Here is a 22,287-nt window from a genome sequence, read left to right on the forward strand (position 1 = left end):
GTAAATGGCTGCTCCCCCCCAGGGAGACAGGATTTTTCAGCGATTGCCAGGGTAGTTTGTGGCGGCTGGATCCCCAAAGGAATTAGGGCTAGAATCCATAATTCAAAAGAATTTAAGAGGGATATAAACTGGGGCATGTCACACTAGGTAAAGTATTTTGGCAGTAAAATCCATTTTGATTAGGTTAATTCTTTCAATAACCCCTTAGGGGAAGGCGGCTCCATCCCTGAGTCAGCAAATGAGCAAGCTGTTTGTACTCCTAAATAAGGAGACTCACCCTGGCTAGGGGTAGAGAAGCTTGGAATGGCGAGGGCACTGAAGTATCTATGGGTAGGATTTGGGATTTCTCCCAATTGATCCTAAGACCTGAATGCGTCCCAAATTCATTTATGCTGCTTAAAAACTTTTAAACTCCCTTTAGAACAAGTTGTCCAGTAAAAGTCAGTTGAAAGGAATCCTTTACCACCGACAGGGGTTCTTGCTTATCTTGGGATGGGCTGGAAAAACAAGTCCGATCCATGGAGGCCCCACCTTACAACTTACAGGAGTTAAAGGATCTGCTACTGACAGCTTGGTGCCAGATACCACAGCATACCACAGGTCTAGTGGCGTCTATGCCTTGGTCATCGGTTCATACATTTGCTAAGTTCTGCAAGGTGGATGTGGCAACATCACCTGATGCCAATTTTGGACATAGTTTTGCAGGTGGATGCTTGACTGGCCTGTATCATTTTTCTCTTAAGACTGGTAGTTCATTTTTCCATTCTATGTCTTGCCCGCCCTGTTGTGGCACTTTTTTGGGATGGCCGATTAGGTGATGATCTAAACCAGGAACTATTCAAAGCATGCCTCTAATGAGAAATATCACGGTTGCCAATGTACTTATGTCCGCTCTCAACTGAATTTCAAGCCCTCATGTCTTTCTTTAGGTCTTCAGTTGCCAAAGGTGGCACCTTCCTCAGCTCAGTTTGGGGGGTTTGACAGTAGGGGTGACACCCCTCGGTGATAATTTTTTTTTTCAGTTGTACCTAGAATCCTACTCCTGCAGCTGGTATTTTACCCAATACTAAAATAGAAGCTGTGTCCTCCATTGAAAGCAGAGAGAGGGATTTTACGGGGAATACAAAAAATAGAACTGGATAGAATACCTGTTAAATGAGCTCTTTTTACTATAGCACTGAGAAGGTGGAAAAAAAATGCAGCAGGTTTTGAATTTTTTTGAATTATAAGGAAGATTGAGAAATGTTGATTTCTTTGTCTATTCATGTTATAGGGTGCTAGAATGGTGCGTGAGCTGTTTGAAATGGCCAGGACAAAGAAAGCCTGCCTCATTTTCTTTGATGAAATTGATGCCATTGGTGGTATGTATTACTATAACGCTAAGCCATATTTGATGAAGTTTTATCAAACTTACTATTGGTACTGTTTATAAATTCTTCTGACTTTTCATGTTCTCTGACATGTTAAGCTGGCTCATAGATGGTTCAAATTCTGGTTGGTTCAGCTATCAACCCTTTCACTGCCAGAACTGTTTTTATTGGGGTTTTTTGCACACATTTGAAAAATTATTTTAGCCCTGACTATTGCATAAAACACCCAAAACATAATATATTTTCTGAAAGCAGACAGCCTTGAGAATAGTTTAGATTTTTGTATGGTACATGATATATATATGTACAAAGTTTGATTTTAGGGCACATGAATGCAATAAATTACCCAATGTCCGCTAAAATATAAAATATGAGGTACAAAATATGAGGGTATATAGATACCCAGCATGTCAAGACTTAATAATTGCGTGGGCCCGTGAAATTGCGACAGCACCTTGTATTTTTGATGGGCGACACTTTTTTAAAGCCTCTACAGGTCATCTGTTTAGCATTACCCAGGCGCTCTGGTGCTAGAATTACTGCTCTCACTCCGGCGTGTGTGTATCGCAATCAGTGTTTTTTTTTTTTTTTTGTTTTTTGTTTTTTTTTGCTTAGGGGCGCCCCTGCTTTGTGTATTTTACATTTGAACAAGGGGCTCAAAGTTTTTTGGGGGGATTTTATGTGCTTGTTTGTAACTTTTTATTTACTTTTATTTTGTTTACAATTACTTTTATTTTTTATTTTTTTGTCACACATGGGGGACAAAATTTGTCCCCTATGTGATATTTTGGTGACAGGTTTTTTGAAATGAGACGCAAGGGTCTAAAAGACTCCTGATGTCTTACCTGTCCTCCAATGAATCTAATGCAGTGCAGATTACACAACATTAGGGTCTTCCCTAGCCACACATACATTCCCCTAGCCCGGGGAAAGTGGGAAGTCATGTTGCACATTGCACCTGGTTCAACAAGAAGGGAAGGAAAGCGAATGCATGTCCACTCTGCTCCTTTGCCTCTACCCAGGGGCACCTGCCATACTGGTCCTAGTCATGCTGATTGCCACCCGCAGCACAGGATACACAGTAGAGGCACACACATTTATTTTGTAGGATTTTGAAACTAACCACATGCACCCCCATATATTTTTATTTATTTTTTGTGTTTTATATTCCAGCCAAAGCCTAACTAGTCTTAAAAATTCCCCCCCCCCCCCCCCATACCAACTAATTTGTGTTAAAAAAAAAAAAAGTGTATACTTACCTATATTCAGCCTGCTACAGTCCAGTCATGTGATCATTTGTGTCAGCCAGAAGTGGCTGCAGGGGAATGGAGAGGTTGTCTGACAAAGGCTGCGAAAGCCAGGAGCGATGACATCATCCATAGGCTCCCATGGTGCAGTCGTTGTTTGTGATCCCTCCACTCCCCTGCAGCTACTGCTGGCGGACACAGTGGTGCTTCATTAGGAGAAAAAGTGACCAGGCCTCTGATCTGACATCTGCCCCTATTAGGAAAGAAGAGCAGTATCCGAGTCTGGTCTGTTATGACACTATCAGTAGGCTTGTTCTTGTGGCTGGACTTTGCTAATTAAAGAAACATGTTTCCATCTGTCTAAATTTCCCTAACTGCTACATGTCTATGAACTCTTTTGTTCTTAAATCTTTTCTATGCTAATCAAAACGTGGATCTCTGCATGAAACTAGTGAATAATCTTTTTTAGTGTACTATGTCCACTTACGCTTTAGGTACTGTTTGTATCCTCAAATATGGGGGGCACCATTCACACAAGCTAATCTGTTGTGGTGCTTTTAGCAAATGTGTTTTGTGTTAAAGACCATCTCTAGGGAGAGCAGAAAATGCTCCTTTGTAGCTGGGCTGCATCGCACTGCAAGAGTTAAATGCATGTTTTTTTGTCTAGGAGGCTGAAAACGGCACTTTTATTTTCCCAGTCCTCTTCTACCCCCTCCTGTGCTCCGCTGTGCTACAACCCAGTAGCATTCCCTGCATATCATGTGTAGTGTATTGCGGTTACAGCAGCATAGGTGTGTATGGGCCCTAAATTTAAAGCTGAACTGTTGAATTAACAATTATAAAAGGGATCTATGTATAATAATCTTTGAATTTTGGTGTACTGTGTGTATTTCTTCCAGATTTGTGTGCTAATCCCAATATGAAACATTGCCTCTGTGTTGGGCCTTCCTGTAATAAAGAACAGTCTCTGATGCTCCATCTCCTTGTGCAGAATGACTGGGCTGGTTATCAGCCCCCTACCCATATAAAAATCTGCAGGACAGGAAGTGAAAGTGAATCTCCCCAATGGGACACAGATGGCAAAGAAACTGACAGGAGTTATAACCCTCCCTATCCAAAAAGAAAAAAAAAGTTTTGCCTATAGTTCTACTTAAATGAAATGTTTGTGCCGAGAGTTCAGTTTCAAACAAGCTGGTCAACATCATTTTTTTTTTTTTTTTTTTTTTGTAACCATTATACTGTATGTGTACTATTGTAATTCTTCCATTAAATGCTTGATAGGTGCCAGATTTGATGATGGAGCAGGAGGTGACAATGAAGTCCAGAGAACTATGTTGGAACTCATCAATCAGTTGGATGGGTTTGATCCCAGAGGAAACATTAAAGTGTTAATGGCCACAAACAGACCTGACACATTGGACCCAGCTTTGATGAGGCCTGGCAGACTGGACAGAAAAATTGAATTCAGTTTACCTGATCTTGAGGTAAAGAGGATTGCAACAAACACAATTTGCATAAATGTGTGTTTATGTTTAATGTACATTCCAGTCTAATGTGAACAATTGGCAAAGAAAATGATGCAGGTTAATGCTGGCCATGCACACAGCTATATATGAAATGATTAAATGAATACAACCTTGCACCAACAGTTTGAGCCCATGACACAAACCTATTGCTGGAGGTTGCCTTGATCTGTTCAATGTTGCAGGTGCAAAGTCAAAGCCTGTCACGGTTATCCTCCCACTATACGGTAAATCACTGATCTGAAGAAAATCTGTGCAGATCTGGTATCGCAGCCTTTTCCTGCCTCTTTTTCAAGGCCTGTTATTCACTGAGTAGTGATAGAAAGGATGGGGATAGTGTCAAAGGCAGTTACTTGTCTCGTGGCACTGTGCTGTGTGTTCAACGTATTTAGGTAACGATTTTCACTGGCTGCTCCTAGGTAATGGGAATTTTTCCAGGGTAGTGTTGTCACATTTTATGTAATTCTTCATATCTGTACAGTTGGTAATGGAAGTAGTTTGGCAACCCTGAGCACAAGTATTAAGTAGCTTGCCTCATGTGCATTAATTACATTGTCTCTGCCTGCATCCTTTTGGAAAGCAGGAGACTGCCATGTGTATAAATATTTGAAAATTAGGGTAGCAGTTCATATTTGCACAATGTTATTGGTTTTTCTTTTTGTCAGTGATTACAGTATGGATTTTTATCTGGCATATTCTGTATTAATGTCTCATGCATAAGAGCCAGTATGACAGATTCTCCCCCCCCCACTAGGCAACAAAAGAAATGACGTGACACACATTGTTATTGTGCTACTCTAATAATAGTTACAATGGTTTACAGCAAATGGAGATATTTTGTATGTCTGTAATGTTCATCTACAGCCTAATTACTAGCAATTCTGCCATTAGAAAGAGCAAAGGGATGATTGGGATATTCTAGCTGCATTTGGGATTTTGTTTACCCCACTGGTCGTAATTATCTTCTGTCTTGAAGATGTTCTACAAATGTATTTTTAAATACAAAGATTTATTTACAAGAATTAGTAGATGAAGGGTTATGTTATCTGGTTAAAGTGTATGTAATATCAACACATTCTCTCTCTCTCCCTCCCCTTCCTTGGTTTTTGGTATAGTAGGGAAGAATAGACCCTTTTTACAAATGTTATGGTGTGTCCCTACTGGGGGAAATTCACCCATCTGATTGGTGGCTACCCAGACAGAAAAAGTAGAAATTTCTCATTTTTGGTGAACAAGTGGTGAGGGGAAATCGTCCAATGTGGACATTCACTGATCAGCCATGAGTTAAGGACCACTGAGTATCTCATTACCATGACATCTGAAAGTTGGTGGGATATATTAGTTGAGAAGTAAACATGCTTTGCCCCGTAGTTGATCTGTTTGAAAGCAGAAAAAAATTTGGCCAATTCAGTATGGTGTGTATGGGGCTTCAAAGCCACAGAGTGCCCAGGCTGACCCGTGTCCACAGCGGGCACGTGAGCATTAGAACCAGACCACTTAGCAATCGAAGGAGGCCTGGTCTATAGAATCATGTTTTCTTTAACATCACGTGGATGGCTAAGTGTGTGCACGCACGCATTGCTTACCTGGGGAAGAGATTCCACTAGGATGCAATATGGCAAGCTGGTGGAGGCAGTGTGATGCTTTGGGCAATTTTCTGCTGGAAATCTTGGGTCCTGTGATTCATGCAGATGGTATTTTGACACGTACCACCTAGCTAAACCTTGTTGCTGACCGAGTACACACCTTCAGGCTGGGTTCACACTTATGCTAATTGGATGCAGGTTTTTCCGCATTCTCAATGGAGCCCATTCACACACCTCCGGGACAGCCGTGGTCTGAATTGCAGACGGGTCCTGCTTGTTTCAGGAGCGAATTCAGCCAAAAATGTGGATCTGATTCGCATTTGAAATGGTGAACACACCCTGGACCCCCTGCTGGGAGCTGCGGCTGCAGCTAGTGTGAACCCAGCGTCCAGGAATTGGCATTCCCTGATGGCAACGGCCTTTCAGCAGGGTAATGCACACTGCAAAAATGGTTTGAGGAACCCAATGACGAGTTTGCAGTGTTTACTTTGCCTCCAATTCTCAATCCAGTCAAGCATAGGTGGGATGTGCTGGAAAAACAAGTCAGATCCCTAGAGACCCCACCGTGCAGGACTTAAAAGGTTCTACTACTGACAATTTGGGGCCAGATACCACAGCATAGTCTAGTGGCATCAGGCTTTGTCAGGGCTGTTTTGGTGGCAAAAGGTGAACCTATTCAATAGTAGATGGTCATACAGTTATGGCTGATTGGTGTAAATTCTGATGACAACTGTCTAAGATGGCTGTTTCTTTCACTACGGGAGAATATATATATAAAATTTTTTCTCTAGTGATGCTTTTGATAACACCTGTTTATATTCTGGTAAAGTGTCATTTGTTAACAATATATTTTTCATATTTCTTGTAGGGTCGTACACACATATTTAAGATTCATGCTCGTTCCATGAGTGTTGAGCGAGATATAAGATTTGAGCTGCTAGCACGATTATGTCCAAACAGCACAGGTAATGTATATTTGTTGGCTTATGCTGCTTTTTGTTTATGCTTATCCTTACCCACTTAGCGACTGCCCGCCTGTAATGTAGAGAAGCGGCCGCTGTAGGCAAGGGGACATACCCATACGTTGCTGCCTACTTCCAGGTTTAGGGCGCACGCATGCACACCCCCTGCGATTGCATACAGCACAAGTTGGCAAGTCCTGGACAATGATTCATGCCTGGGACCTGCTGATTGGCTGTGTACATTCACAAGCGAGAGCTCTGTACAGCAATCTGTCAGTTTCTCATCCCTGTGAGATCTTAGTAAAAGCAGCACACTTTACCATTAGGCAAATAGTTAACCCCTTCAGAAATCAGTGTCATTAGTACAGTGGCAGTGTATAGTATTATCCTTGTATTAGTGGCAGTTAGTGTCAGAATGCCTGTCGCATTATTGTAGTCCCATTATAAGTATTGGTAGTATTAAAAAAAAATATCCAGTAAATGTATACACATACACCATAGTTTGGTTTGCGTGAAAGTTGGTGTCTACAATCAATATACACTTATTGGGATTTTTTTAACCAAAACATGTGGCAGAATACATTTTGGCCAAAATTTATGAAGAATTTTAGATTTGGGTTATACAGCTATGCAAATAGATATATATCATTTTATTTATTATAAATGTGTTTGTTAACTAGGAGCTGAAATCCGAAGTGTATGCACTGAGGCTGGAATGTTTGCCATCAGAGCACGTCGCAAAGTTGCAACAGAGAAGGATTTTCTGGAGGCTGTAAATAAGGTCATCAAGTCCTATGCAAAGTTCAGTGCTACACCCAGATACATGACCTACAATTAAACTGTGTATGTGAAATAGTTTTTCCAGACCACAATTACTTCTGGTCAATGGAGATTGAAAATGACATGTTGCTATGGTGTCTGTTTTGGGTAGAATTATCATTCCCTGCAACATAACTAATAAAATCTTTACGTTTTGTTCCTGATTTCGGTCAGTTTAGAGTGACTTGCAAAGAGCTTTGTAAATGTTTATCAATAAACCAAACATTACATTTTGCTGTCAAATCACTTTTATTTTGATTTGTAAAAACATTTTGTCCATATGTCATTCTTTCAGCACATTCTTTTTCTAAGAAGGCAACTTTACTTTTAGTATTTAACATTAAAATATATATATCTAGAAAAATATACTATCGGCAAATAAAACGCACCAACAATTTTAAAATAATGAAGTAAACATAACTTCATAATCAATTTAGCACTTTTTTCTTACAGCTTAGATATAACTGCTTTTTCACCAACAATATAAAAATTATTTAAAACAATATATATATATATAGATTTACCATATTGAACAACCTGTTTTGTGAAGGTTTAGTAATCTACTTCACAAACTGACGCATCAAGCACTAAGTGAATGGGGCCTCTTGCATTAAAAAAAAAAAAAAAGAGTCTAAAGCAAAAATACAGCCCTTTATACATCCAGTTTTCTTTCTCAGATTTCTATTTTTCCCCCCTTACCCCTGTAAACAAGAAAGGGGGGTGTAATCATTTTTTCTGAACAATAAGAATTGTTCTTCCTTGAGTTGCCTTTTAGGCATGATGCCCATTTTTTTCTTAGCTTGTAACCTACAGAGTGCATTTCTTTCTACTTTTCCAGGTAGCAGTAATAAATAGTAACATTTTGCTTCTGTAGGAGCTGATAGTTTACCTGTGGCTTTGTAAAAAAAAAAAAACAGGAACCCTGTGCTGGTAGTGGCTTTTGAGGACTGAGGCTCTCTAAATAGAACTTTATAGTGAAAGAAAACAAACACCTCAAAATCCACTAGCCGCACGTATAAAAGAAAAGGTACCGGATCTGTACATGTAATACAGGAGTGGCACATCAGTGTGCAATGCAAACAACCTGTTCTTACCATGGCCACAGGAAAAGAGGCTGCTAACCACTGAGAGCTCCCATTTGTTAAGGTGCAGATACTAAAGAAATGTACCGGGTCAAAAGACTACCGTTTAAAAAAAAAAAAAAGGCTTAAAGCCTTTTTGAGGGAAAAAAAAAAATCCCTTGAAGGCACAAAATACCTCAAGCTCTGAAGGGTTTAAAGAGGAAGTAAACTCCCCTGGTTTGTTTGTATGTACGTATAGGTAAGCCTTCCCTAATAGGTACTGTAAATATCTCCTAAAACTTGCACAGTTTAAGAGACTCACTGTAATACACCGCTGAATCGGTGCATGAGCTCTGAAGGAATGTTTGCCTGTGCCATGATGTCATCACAGTTCCAGCTAATCACAGGGCCGGAGCCCACGGGCGCCACTACAGGGCTATGTTCTAAGGTAAGTATTTCATAATGAGCTATGAGATCCATACTAGCTCATTTTTCTTACAGGTGTGGTATTTTTTTTTTTTTTACACTGCGGGGTTACAACCTCCTTCAAAGAGCAAAAGTCAGCAGCTACACGTACTGTGGTTGCTGACTTTTAAAAACACATTTACTATCCTATAAAGTCCAGTGCAGGCCCCACACACTGCCATCCCTGATTCAGGAGTTAGTTGTTTCTTTGCGATTACTCAACCAACCTCTACTACTAGAGAGCGGCTGCGCCAGGCCAATGGATTCTGGAGAGGCTGTCCTCCTGGGGTATGTGATGCATTTCCCAAGGGGCTGTCATCCCCCACCTAGTGAAGAAAGATACTCGCTTCCTAGTGGGGGGGGGGGGGGTGTACACTGATTTGAATTGGCTTGGGGAGTAAAAATATAAATATACATATATCTCTCAATCAAGTTTGATTTTTGGGTTAACCTCCCTGGCGGTTTTTCCGAGTGTGGCTCAGGGTTAAATTTAAGCACCATTAGCAGTAACCCTGAGCCACACTCGGGATTGCAGGATCCTGCGATGTCCCCCCGCTGTGTCCGTGGGCTCTATCCTCCGCCGAAGCCTCTCTGTGCCGGGCTCCGTTCCCTGCGAGTGTCACACAGGGCGGAGCCCGGCAGCAAATTCAAAAATCATAACAAAGTACACTGTAATCTTACAGATTACATTACTGTATGAAATTATTTCACATCCATTTTGTCCCTAGTGGTTTGTCCAATGCCCTGCATGCAGTTTTATATTATATATACACTGTTCTTTCTTCCTGGAAACTGGAGATTGTCCATAGAAACCAAAAAGTGTCCCTTCCCGTCAAAAGTGGTTTTAGACCAGCTAGAAAACAGTGATAGTAAATTAGAACACTTGCAGAATTGAGCTATAGTGAATCGTGGGGAAAATAATTTCATTTTTTATAATTTAATTTATGATTTTGTTTTTAAAACTTTATCATACCTGGGATATCTACTAGATTCTTTTTTGGACAGATTTAAGTGGGTTATTGCTAAGAATTACAGGCCTACAATAGAAACCCCCAAATTTCTATGCAAAATAATTGTACCGCTCTGAGACGCAAAAATCTGACAATCATACCGCCAGGGAGGCTACGGTCTGCTTTAATGATAAAGTATTATGTGGGGGTATAAGAAACGAGGACTCTACAGCCTTGCCGGTTTGTTGTTGGGATAACTTCATATGGGTGGTTTAGAACAGTGGTTCTCAAGTACCCCCAACAGGACATGTTTCAGGAATTTCTCTTAGATAAAATAGTTGTCCAAAATACCAAACCATTGACTCTGATTTAAAGCACCTATGCAAGATAAAGGAAAACCTGCAAACATGGCCTTTTGGGGGTACTTGAGGACAGGGTTGAGCGTCACTAGTTTAGCATATATATTCACTAAAAATACAAGCTTAGACCTGGTTCACACCAGTGTGATTTCTCATGCAATTTAATCGCATAGCAAATTGCACCATTTCAAAAAAGTTCCTGTACTACTTTTCTGCAATTTCATTGCGGCTTGCATTGACTTCTGTTAAATGAAGTCACAAGCCGCAAAGAAGTTGCACTGATCTGCAACTTTGAAAGCGTGATTTCAAAGCTGCACTGGTGTGAACCAGGGCTTAAGGGCTTTTTCACATGGACATTCTATTTGCCTGCTTTTAGATGAAAAACAGACAGCGATTCATTCCTTTAGACTTGCAGATATAAAAACATAATCACTGCCTACATTCAAGTCCCCTTTTTTTTCTTAATCTGAAAAGCTGATGCCATTCATTGTGGGGGTAAGAGAGAAAGTGCAAAAACAGATGTGTAAATTAAACTAATGTAACTTGAATCCATTGTCATCAGTTTCTTTGCAAAAAAAAAAAAAAAAAAAAAGTGACCTGATGATTCCCATGTAAAAAGACCTTAAAAGATAACTTTACTGATGACCTATGGCAGTTGTCATGCTGATCCATTGGCTTTACCAGTTTGAACCAGTGACCCAGAATACATATGCAGGAAAGGAGCTGTGACTCTTCCGTTATCCGTGTGCGTTAAAGGGTTTGTGTCCAAAAAAAAACAGAAGGAAGATTTTCTTAAACCATTCGTACTAAATAGTTTGAGGAGTTCCACAACTCTATCAATCATGAAAATTTAATTCAATTGTGTCTAAAGCAAATCTGAGGAAGTAAAACACATCAAATGTGCACATGCAGGGGGCAGCTGTATGAATAAATCCTGACACTGCGATTTCACAATTGTTACATATTGTGCTAGTGACCAAGGGGACAGTAGGTCCATCAGGGGGTACTGAAAATGTGGCAAGATCCTTCAAAACTTGTGACAATTCAGCATCAAAACACTGTCAATCTGTTGCTCGGATTATTATTTAGACTAAGAAAATGTAATTAATGGAAAAAAAAAAAAAAAGCACTTTTTTAAAAGAGAAGTTTGATAGCCATCCTTAAATATTAACATTGTTCTACGTTTTAAACTGCTTAACCACTTCCAGACTGGCTCACGCTGTTATACGTCAGCATTTTGAAGAGAGATATCTTTGTTATGACAGCAGCTAGCTACCATAACCCTTTTATCCCCTTCTTCAGTGAACGGTCCGGTTTCCGATAAAAGTGGTCTCTGCAGCCCACTCCCGCTTACCAGAGCTGTCAGTAGTGGCTGAGGTGATCGAGTCCTCTTCCTGGCTTGGTATGCAGACGAGTGAGGGGAAGATGGCCCCCACCCGTCTCTATACCTTTGCAGAGTGGAAGCAGCGTCAAAACATCACTTCCACCCATAGCTCTTAAAGCAACATTTTTTTTTTTTTTTTTTTTAAATGACATTTCATTTTTTATTTTATTTTAGTGTAAATATGAGATCTGAGGTCTTTTTGACCCTGCATCTTTAAGAGGGCCTGTCATGCTTGTTTTTTTTTCTATCAACCACTTCAAAACCGGCCACTGTATATAAACGTCCTGTACTTTGTGGGGTGATATCTGAATGATGCCTGTAGCTACAGACATCATTCAGATATCATTATTTTCAGCCAGCGATTCTGTGCACGATAAGAATGATCATAGCGGCAGTTCCGCCGCTTGATAGTTCTTATAGGCGATGGGAGGGGACGCCCCCCCTCCCGCCGCCATCTGGTGCTTCTCCGGGCTCTCCCGTGCCATCGGGAGCCCGGAGAATGAATCGGCCGGCGCCGGATGAGGACGATAGAGATCATCTATGACCGTCGGAGGCCCGGGCGCGATGTTATGACGTCACGCCCGGGTACCCGGAAATAACCGAAGCCGCGGTCGCGGCTGTCAGCATGAGATTGGTAAAAAAAAATGTTTCCGATCTCATGCTTTCCAGCCTGGAGGAGAGATGTGGGGTCTTATTGACCCCGTATCTCTCCATAAAAAGGAGCTGTCACATAGATTCCTATTACAAGGGATGTTTACATTCCTTGTAATAGGAATAAAAGTAATAAAAAAAAGTGTAAAAATAAAAAAAATTAAGTAAAAAAAAAAAAAAAATTTAAAAACGCCCCTGTCCCCGGTAGCTCCCGCTCAGAAGCGAATGCACACGCAAGTCCCGCCCACATATGTAAACGCCGCTCAAACCACACATGTGAGGTATCCCCGCGTGCTTTAGGGCGTGTACAACAATTCTAGCACTAGACCTCCTCTGTAACGCTAAACTGGTAACCTGTAAAAGTTTTTAAAGCGTCGCCTATGGAAATTTTTAAGTTATGAAGTTTGGCGCCATTCCATGATTGTGCGCAATTTTAAAGCGTGACATGTTAGGTATCTATTTACTCGGCGTAACATCATCTTTCACATTATACAAAAAAATTGGGCTAACTTTACTGTTTTGTTATTTTTTAATTCATGAAACCATTTTTTTTTCCAAAAAAAAGGAGTTTGAAAAATTATTGCGCAAATACTGTGCGAGATACAAAGTTGCAATTCCCTAGGGTGTCTGCTAAAAAAAAACATATATAATGTTTGGGGGTTCTGAGTAATTTTCTAGCAAAAAAATTATGATTTTTACATGTAGGAGAGAAGTGCCAGAATAGGCCCGGTATTGAGGTGGTTATAAGGGATGTTTACATTCCTTATAATAGGAATAAAAGCGGCAATTTTTTTTTTTTTTTAAAGAACAGTAAAAATAAAAAGGTAAAATAAATAAGAAAAAAAAAAAAAAACACCTTGCCGAGCTCACGTGCAGAAGCGAACGCATACGTGAGCAGCGCCCACATATGAAAACAGCGTTCAAACCACACATGTGAGGTATCGCCATGATCGGTAGAGCGAGAGCAATAATTCTAGCCCTAGACCTTCTCTGTAACTCAAAACATACAACCTGTAGAATTTTTTTTAAACGTCGCCTATGGAGATTTTTAAGGGTAAACGTTTATTGCCATTCTACGAGTGGGCGCGATTTTGAAGCATGACATTTTGGGTATCAATTTATTCGGCATAACATGATCTTTCACAATATAGAAAAAAATTGGGCTAACTTTACGGTGGTCTAATTTTTTATTTTAAAAAAGTGTATTTTTTCCCAAAAAAAGAGCACTTGTAAGACCGCTGCGCAAATACGATGTGACAAAGTATTGCAACGACCGTCACTCTGGTCAAAAACTATTTTTTCTCCCAACCCATTCTTACCCTTACCTAGTGAAGGCAGATATACTCACCAGGCCCTCACCACCCCTTGTGTTGGTGCTGGGGGGCACTGATCCCTGCAATTGCCACCCCACGATCACTGGCACTGCCCTCTTCCTGTGATACTACCATCCTCTTCTCTATCCTGAGAGGAGCCTATCTGTGGCAATCCAACAGCCAGTGATGTAACAGATATTTTAAAGAGACATCTGTCATTACAGAACACTTATGTTACTCATATACATCAAATGTTTGTAATTTGCATTTACAGATGCTACCTTTACTATAGCAACACATACATTTTACCAGTAATAGCCCTGTAGTTTTCTTCACCCTCTGACCCTTTTCAGGGTGTTGGAGGCTTTCTTTAGTAGGCCTTGATGTCACCAAGGTGACTGGCCGCTGTATGTGAAGCTCAACACCTGAAGCTGTACATGGGAGAATCCCTGCCCATTATCAGTGCAACAAAAACTCAACCTATTCGCTGCTGTCACTCCACTGTGCTGGAGGCTTCACAGGCAGCAGGCTAGGAAGGGAGCCGTGAAGCCTGCCAGAAGAAAATTACATTGTTATTACTAACAAAATGCATGATGGATTGCATTGCAAGGACAACATAAATAAATGCTAGTTGTAAACATGTCATCTATGTAAGCAGCTTGAAAAAAAGTGTTTCTCGATGACAACAGTGTCTCCTTAAACAAGCATGCGGATTACTCTGACTTTTTTTTAAAGTGCACACTAGGTCATTGGAGGTAAATGAAAGCCAAAAACCTAGCATTCTCAGCTGGGGAGGCAAGTAATAGCAGCCACCATATTCTTATAGTACAGGTTTAATTTTAATTGCCCACTGGACTTCCCCCTAACCATACTGGGAACTATTTTGAAGTGGCCGTCTGACCTCCTAAGCATACCAGAGACTGTCTGAAGTACGTACCTGACCTCTGAACATACTGGATACATTCTGCAACTACAAATACAGACCTTCAAGTGAACCTGACCTATCCTTAAATTTTCCCTAGATAACAAGAGAGCTAAAGTCAAATTCAAGTTAAACCATGTGCTGCCCCCCCCCCCCTTTTTTTTTTTTGAGCCCCCAGTATTTTAGTTCCATATTGTATATGGGAGAGATTTATGCACACCCTTTTCTGTTGCTAAGCCATACCCCTTGTTACTGAACTGTTAAATGTCAGAGTTTCAGGGTTCAGTAGGCCATGTCTATATGGGATTCCACTTGTTTAAGAACAGTGAGTACAGCAAGCATTTGCAAAGCCTTCGACCAGCTTCAGTCTGCCTCCTATTATGTTACCCCAAACTGGAAAGGCTACAGCCAAGCAGTCTGGAGTTTTCTGAAAGCTTTACAAATGAATTAAAAAACCTTGTTCAACTCACGTCTCTTACACAAGCTGAAGCTCATGTAATCAAGGACTTTGGATTGCTGGGCATTTGACAGCTTAATAACAGTGAGAGGGGTTTAGTACCATCATGGGCAAGGCTTGAGTATTCCTTTAGCAGGAGTCAAAGTCCCATGCACAGCTTATATCTAGGATCCAGAAAGCGCCACTCCGAAATCAGTCTAAAGACTAAAACAGGTAGGTGTAGACACATAAAAGCATGTTCGCTTTAGCACTATTACACCATTTTAGGCCAGGTCAATATTATATAGGAGAGACATCTTAATACAGCTGTAACTGACAATTTCAGTTTGTCTTTGATCGGTTATCAAATGCACCGGCACTCAGCACATGCACCTGCAGGTACACTGTAGCATAGCAAACATTGTGTGAATGAATCCCAAGACAAATAAATATACACACTACTGCCATTTGTACAGGTGTAGAAAACATAGATAGTTACACTGCAACACTGTTTAAGTTCAGGATCCAAGAGCATTACTAAAATGATTTCTAGTAATGTGGATCCTTTAGTTTTGGTTAAGTTAAAAAAAAAAAAAAAAGTCCAGTAATACACCATGTAAACAAAATAAATTTAAAACCCTTAAAACATGTAACAGGAAACTACTTATACATACACAATCATTGAGCCCATCCTGATGAAAATAGCTTTCCTATTTTCAACATAACGGTGCAAAGTACAAGAACTGGCGATTTGGGTGAGGAGCGTCACAGTAGTGCGGAATTATTAAGGCTTCTGTGTTTGCTGTTAGTGTCTAATGCTATGACTTTACATGGACCACTACAAATAATGCACATCATTAACTGTGCACCTAGTATAAAGTATATGAAAAAAAACCCAAATATGTAGTGATCATTATTTGGAGGTACCGAGACTTCTCTACTTAATGGTTTCAGTCCTTGCTCATCTTATTGAGATTTTCATCATTTACAGGCTAGGAATGTGCTTCTTTTTTGGTTTTAAAATAAGTGAACATTCCAACCAAATTCTGTAAGAAAAGTCAACTCATCACTCCACTGAGTGGGTGTCAGCCGATACACATCATGTCATCAGCACCCATGCCATCTGCTCAAACCACACGTAGTGAGACACTGGAACATGAAATGGAGATGTACTCAAGACAGAGCACGAATATTAAAACGTAGAAAAGTGCAACTGAAAGCCAAAAATGTAAGGGCGATAAAATGGTAATAATATATATATATATATATATATATATATATATATATATATAGCTAAAGTTGCTCCCATGGTATAGATGTCTTTTAAACCATTTTATAGGGGCAAAATATAAAACAAACTTTATAAGCCATACTGGCTTATAGGTATGTAACAGGGGCTGTATTAAGCCAGCAATCAAACCAGCCCTTGAGCCTTATAGCAGTTTAAAGTGCCTGAACAAAGCGGGACTTCCAAGTTAATATCTAAAGATAAAAAAAAGAAAAAATCTCCTTTGTATTTGCTAGTAGGATCTGAGGCAATCAGGACACACATTTTGGGAACATCAGACCTGGCTTGGTGTGTCAGAGCTCAAGACCTGCTCTTCTGAAGATGTGAGAGCCAAGGATGAAGCTCTAAATTTGCAGTGGATAACAGCATCGTGAATACTGTGAAAAATTATGTCTCTTCTTATATTCTTATCAAAGAAATTCAGCCTGGTTAGATCTTGTACAACCACCCCTGTTGAATAAAATCATCAATAATACATTTAAGGATTATTTTAATTTAAATCAATATGCAAATTATGCCATACATATAAAATAATTTATCCCAACAATAGCTAAAAGAAGTTTCGGATTCAAAATAACCAGGCTAAACAAAATAAATTGCAATTAACACATGTGAAACAAATCAATAAACCCTGTGAACATTGTGCTATTGCTAGCAAAATTATCTTAACATGTAACAATGTGTATATCCTCGGTGTAAACAAGTGAAGCGTCAACACAATAATATGTGAAAACATACACTTTTTTGCAAACAAATATCTTAAACGTGAATCTGGTGCTCACATCTAAAAAAAAAAATCTGTAGAAAAAAAAAATGAAAGTGCATATACTCACTCAATCTCAAATAAATATAGTTCACAAATAAAGTACAACTGTGCAAAAAATAAAGTTTATATTCCCAATTGAAGTCAAAAATATGATCCAAAAGTGCATCTATTCAAAAAAATCAAAGTCCATATTTCCAATCCCACAACGAATTTAAAAGGCAAAACCGTAATCCAAAAATTCATGTAATTATACACCCGATGTGCTCCTTCATCATAAGTCCTGAAGTACAGGAACTCACCAGAAAATGTAGCCAGTCAGATTATAAAACCAGCAACAGTACTTTTTGTGTCGTATATCAGGCAAATCCCCTCTCCCCCTGAGCAGTCTTTGACGAGGCCTGTTGTCAGTTTCTCTCCCAAATGGATGGAAGGATTTTTAGGAGAAAGGAAAAAAATAAAAGATTTCCATAGGTTAATACTGTTAAAATAATGCTCATTTGTTAAAACTTTTTTAAAGCGCTCACATTTCAAGTGTCTGCCCGACAGGATGTGAGGACGTTGTATAACAAAGCTAGTAGGGTGGGGCTAGGACGCTGACAACATCGGGTGTTTCTGTGATCGGGTTCGCGGCTTTTAAGACTGCAGCTGGAGCGGATAATTATATACAATCATAATGCTTTTGTTCCCTAGTGTTGGGCAGACACTTGTGAAATGTGAGTGCTTTTAAAAAGTTTTAATAAATAAGCAATATTTTAACGGTATTACGCTATGGAGATCTTTTTTTTCTTCCTCCTAAAAATCCTTCCATCCATTTGGGAGAGAAACTGACAAGAGGACACATCAAAGACAGCACGTGGGAGAGGGGATTTGCCTGATATACAAACACAAAAAGCGCTGTTGCTGGTTTATAATCTGACCAGCTACATTTTCTGCTGAGTTACTTTAGGAATTATGATGAAGGAGCACATCGGGTGTACAATTACATGAATTGTTGGATTACGATTTTGCCTTTAAATTCGATGTGGGATTGGAAATACTGACTTTTTTTAATAGATGCACTTTTGGATCATATTTTTGACTGACATTGGGAATATGAACTTTATTTTTTGCACAGTTGCACTTTATTTGTAAACTATATTTATTTGAGATTGAATATACGCACTTTCATTTTTTTCTACATATAAAGATTTTTTTTTTTTTTTTTTTATAGACGTGAGCACCAGATTCACAATGAAGATATTTGTACAAAAGTGTATGTTTTCACATATTATTGTATTGACGCTTCACTTGTTTGCACAAGTTGCACCATTCACCAATATTTTTGGCGCTGTTCTTGGTTTTATTTGTAAACAAAAGAATTGAAAATGTAAAGAAGGATCAATAAAAGTGAGACTTAACATAAGGTTTTACAAGTTGGGTTGAGTTATACAGTGGAACCTAGGTTTACGAGTAACGCGGTTAACAAGCGTTTTGAAAGACGAGCAACTTTTTTTAAAAAAATCCTGACTCGGTTTGCGAGTGTTGTCTCGCAAAACGAGCAGGATTCAAGCCAATGGGGTGTGCAGTACCGCGGGGGCGCTGGGGACACTCGGAACGGTTCGGAAATACTCCGTTCCTGAGCCTTTCCGAGTTCAGCCGAGCTGTCCCAGAGTATTTCCGAGGCTCTCTGGCGCTCTCCCATCTCTGGCCACATGCGGTATTGCATGCAATAGAAGTCAATGCAGAACAAATTATCTTCATTTCCATTGACTTCTATGGGGAAACTCGCTTTGACATGCGAGTGCTTTGGATTACAAGCATTCTGGAACGGATTATGCTCGTAAATCCAAGGTTCCACTGTATAATAAATTGGAGGTATACAGAATAGTGATCGTATATTAAACATAACTGCATTTGCCGATTAGTCGGATATATCTTATTTCACTTGAAAAAAATGTTTCCACTTTTCCTCTAGTGTGGGTTATTGTTTGGTGGACTGTACAGTTTGAAAAGCATGCAGTTTAACCGGGTTGGTTAAATGGTTTCATTTGGGAATAAGTGCATGTACCATTTCCAGTCATTGTATAACCTATTCCTGGCACATGTACAGATATAGAACTTACCATTGCAACCAGAGAGGAGGATATCAACTCCAATTTCTTTGTATTCCTTAATAATCTATCATAAAAAGAAATAAAAAAGGACAGCTTTAGTGTCTGATAATAGACTCTGGACTTGTGTTAATGGGCAGATGCAGCTTTCAGGTGTATTTGAGATCAGTTTAAGGCCCCTTTCACACGGGCGTTCCATCTGTATGTTTTTCATTTTTCGCCGTCCAAAATCGGACAGCAATGCACTCCTATGAATAAACATATGATCATCTCTTTATATCCTAGGATGCTTCTGAACTCATTCAGATTGTACTGACAGAAGCATTTGACCTGCAGTTGACTTCCATTTTACTTTCTATGCTACACCAACCTGTTTTATGTCTTATTCACACAGACACATTTATTAAGTTCAATTGGCTGCTGTGTGGTGTGAGGTGGTGGACTGCCTTGCACTGCGAGGAAAAAAAGTACTGCTTGCATTACTCTTTCAGCACACCACACCACAACGCAGTGGTGTGAACTGAAAGGAATTTTTCTATGTCGTGTGGTGGGACTGCACAGGAATAGCGATCCAACGCAGTCCCACCGCACCAGGTGTGAATGAACCCTGAAGCTGCTTTTGCATTTCCATTGACTGTACAGTGAGAGGAGCAGTCCTGGACTGGATGAAGAGCCATTGAAACAGAGCATTCTAAGCAGCATGTTGATATGGTGCCATGTTCCCACCTTATATTAAAGGTATTTGAATGCCCTAACTATCTCCACTAGAGGTGCCATGAATGGACACCATGGCCGCTGCTGTAAATGGTTTGTATAAATGTTCTTCTCTTTTACTCCAGCCCAGCCAGCTCGATCAGTGTCACCTGCCATCTGCAGAACTTCCCTAGAAAGGTGTGCCCCATGTCCCCAGGACCTTTCCTAATGGCCACAAGATTACCATTACGAGGGAGAGGGGAGAAGGGGAAAAAGGAAGGAAGGGAGACCCGTGAGAGTAGGACACTGTTTTCACTCCCAAGAGTATCTTCAATGCGGGACCATATTTCTTGTCAAAAGTATCCTGAGGGTAACCAAGATATCAAACATAATATAGTCACAAAAAAAAAAAAAGGGAAGGAAATGAATAGACCAGAAAAGAAAAATACAAGAGAAAGGAGAGAGGAGGACCAGAGACTCAAAGTGATTGTAAAGGTCCCTCCTCCTTTTCTGGGGCCCCCTGCGGCGCTCCTGGCTTCTTCTCTTCTCGAGTGCCCCCCACAGAGAGCCGCATTCCATGGGGGCACTCTTGCGGGCGCGCTCCTGAGTGCTGCTACTGCGTCCATTGACACAGACAGCAGAACTCGGCCTCACCCTCCGGCTCCTGTGTCACTGGATTTGATTGACAGCAGTGGAAGCCAATGGCTCCTGCTGCTATCAATCTATTCAATGAGGACCCAAGACAGCGACTGGAGCTGCTGTACTCTTCTCCATCGCTAGAACGATCGGGTTCAGGTACGAAAAAAGGGGGGGTGCTGCAGCACAGAATGCATTAAGGTGAAAAACAGTGAGGGTTTACAACGCCTTTAAGGAGCCGATAAATATTGTATCCATGGATCCCATGTCGCATCAAATTTCTTAGTAGGATTGCGGAGAAATACAGATAATTCTGTCGTTAACCATGTTTCAGTTAAGCTTGTTGTTCACATAATCAAGGGAGATCAACTCCCGTCACTGAATACACCAAATTGAACATTTGAATCCAAAACCTAGTGACTATGGGACATTGCCAACAGATATGATAAATGGTACTCATCTGGCCACAACACGAAAACAGGCAGGGGATGCATCTTCGTGACTCTAGTCGGGACTAAATACCTGTAGCACAAATTTTAAGGGGAAAGCCTGCCTGAAACTGTAAGCCCTACATTAGGAGAGGGGGTTTGTGTGGTGAAGGCCCCTAGACTAGAAGGGGGTGTGTGTGGAAGAAGGCTCTGGACTAGGAAAGGGGAGTGTGCAAAGGAGGCCACAGACTAGGAGATGGGGCTGTAAAGCAGGTTTCCTGGGCTAGGACAGCAGGTGTATGAATGACCTGGACTAAGAAAGAGGATGCCTGGAGGCCCTGCTCAATTCAGGGAGGAAAAGCTTGGACCTAAAGCCTGGACTAAGGGAGAGCCTGCCTGGGCCCTGTGAGTTCACAACATATATGGGGGCATTTATGAATTTTTGCAAGTAATGCCAAACAGCGCAGAGACAGGTTGTGTGAAAAATGTATTAAATATCCAACAACTCCTTTATACAGCTATCTAACCCACATAACAATTAGGCCTTGTTCACAAGAGGCATAAGCAAGCATCTGTGCCCCTTAAGGGCTTATTTACACTTGCTTCAAAACATGGCATTGGACACGCTTTTTTAAAGCTCTCTGAACGCTAGTCAGCTCTTGTCACTAAATAAAATGGTTAGCTTACAGTCATGTTTACACTGTAAGCGTATCAAAAATTGTACCCAATGTTTAGTGGTATTCAAAGCCACCACAGAAGCCTATGACAAGCTTGCTTGAAGCACCAGAAGCTTTGAGAGGCTTTTATTCAGCTTCAGCTCCGCTTTGTGTGTGTGTGTGTATATTCCTGCAATTTCTCCAAAACACACACACACACAGCATCTGCCAAGCTTCAAAAAAGCACCACCGAAGCATCAAAAATACATCAAAAAAGCATGTTGAAAATTTTTTTTCCCAAAAAAAGCACACTGAAGTGGTAGGCGCTTTAACCTCCCTGGCAGTTTTCCCGAGTGTGGCTTGGGGTTAAATTTCAGTACCATTAGCGGTAACCCCCGAGCCACACTCGGGATTGCAGTGCAGGATCCTGGTGCAGTGTACTTACCTTGTCCCCAGGATCCTGCGATGTCCCCCCGCTGTGTCTGCGGGCTGTGTCCTCTGCCCCGATGTCCTGTGTGCCGGGCTCCGTTCCCTGCGAGCGTCGCGTCGCGACGCACAGGGGTGGAGCCCGGCAGCAAATAAAAAAAATTTAAAATTCATAACATACAGTAAACTGTAATCTTACAGATTACATTACTGTATGAAATCATTTCACATCCCTTTTGTCCCTAGTGCTTGGTCC

The 22,287-nt window shown here is 40.6% G+C and overlaps 2 protein-coding genes across 5 annotated transcripts in view; one reads left to right on the top strand and one right to left on the bottom strand.

The window, feature by feature from the left end:
• Positions 1–7,750, top strand: part of PSMC2 (proteasome 26S subunit, ATPase 2) — a 21,796-nt gene extending 14,046 nt beyond the window's left edge. The window contains exons 9-12 of the mRNA XM_073619616.1: positions 1,274–1,361; positions 3,899–4,101; positions 6,595–6,691; positions 7,369–7,750. Coding sequence (XP_073475717.1) covers positions 1,274–1,361; positions 3,899–4,101; positions 6,595–6,691; positions 7,369–7,526 — 546 coding nt within the window. The 3' untranslated portion in view covers positions 7,527–7,750. The remainder of the gene's footprint in view (positions 1–1,273; positions 1,362–3,898; positions 4,102–6,594; positions 6,692–7,368) is intronic.
• SLC26A5 (solute carrier family 26 member 5) overlaps positions 7,738–22,287 on the bottom strand; it is a 149,898-nt gene continuing 135,348 nt past the window's right edge. For all 4 annotated transcript variants that reach the window (XM_073619613.1, XM_073619610.1, XM_073619612.1 and 1 more), the window contains exons 18-19: positions 19,205–19,259; positions 7,738–16,786 (exon numbers count right to left, since the gene is read on the bottom strand). In XM_073619613.1, coding sequence (XP_073475714.1) covers positions 16,611–16,786; positions 19,205–19,259 — 231 coding nt within the window. In that variant the 3' untranslated portion in view covers positions 7,738–16,610. The remainder of the gene's footprint in view (positions 16,787–19,204; positions 19,260–22,287) is intronic.

Source organism: Aquarana catesbeiana, linkage group LG03 (genome assembly GCF_042186555.1).
Source record: "Aquarana catesbeiana isolate 2022-GZ linkage group LG03, ASM4218655v1, whole genome shotgun sequence".
Lineage (NCBI taxonomy): Eukaryota > Metazoa > Chordata > Amphibia > Anura > Ranidae > Aquarana > Aquarana catesbeiana.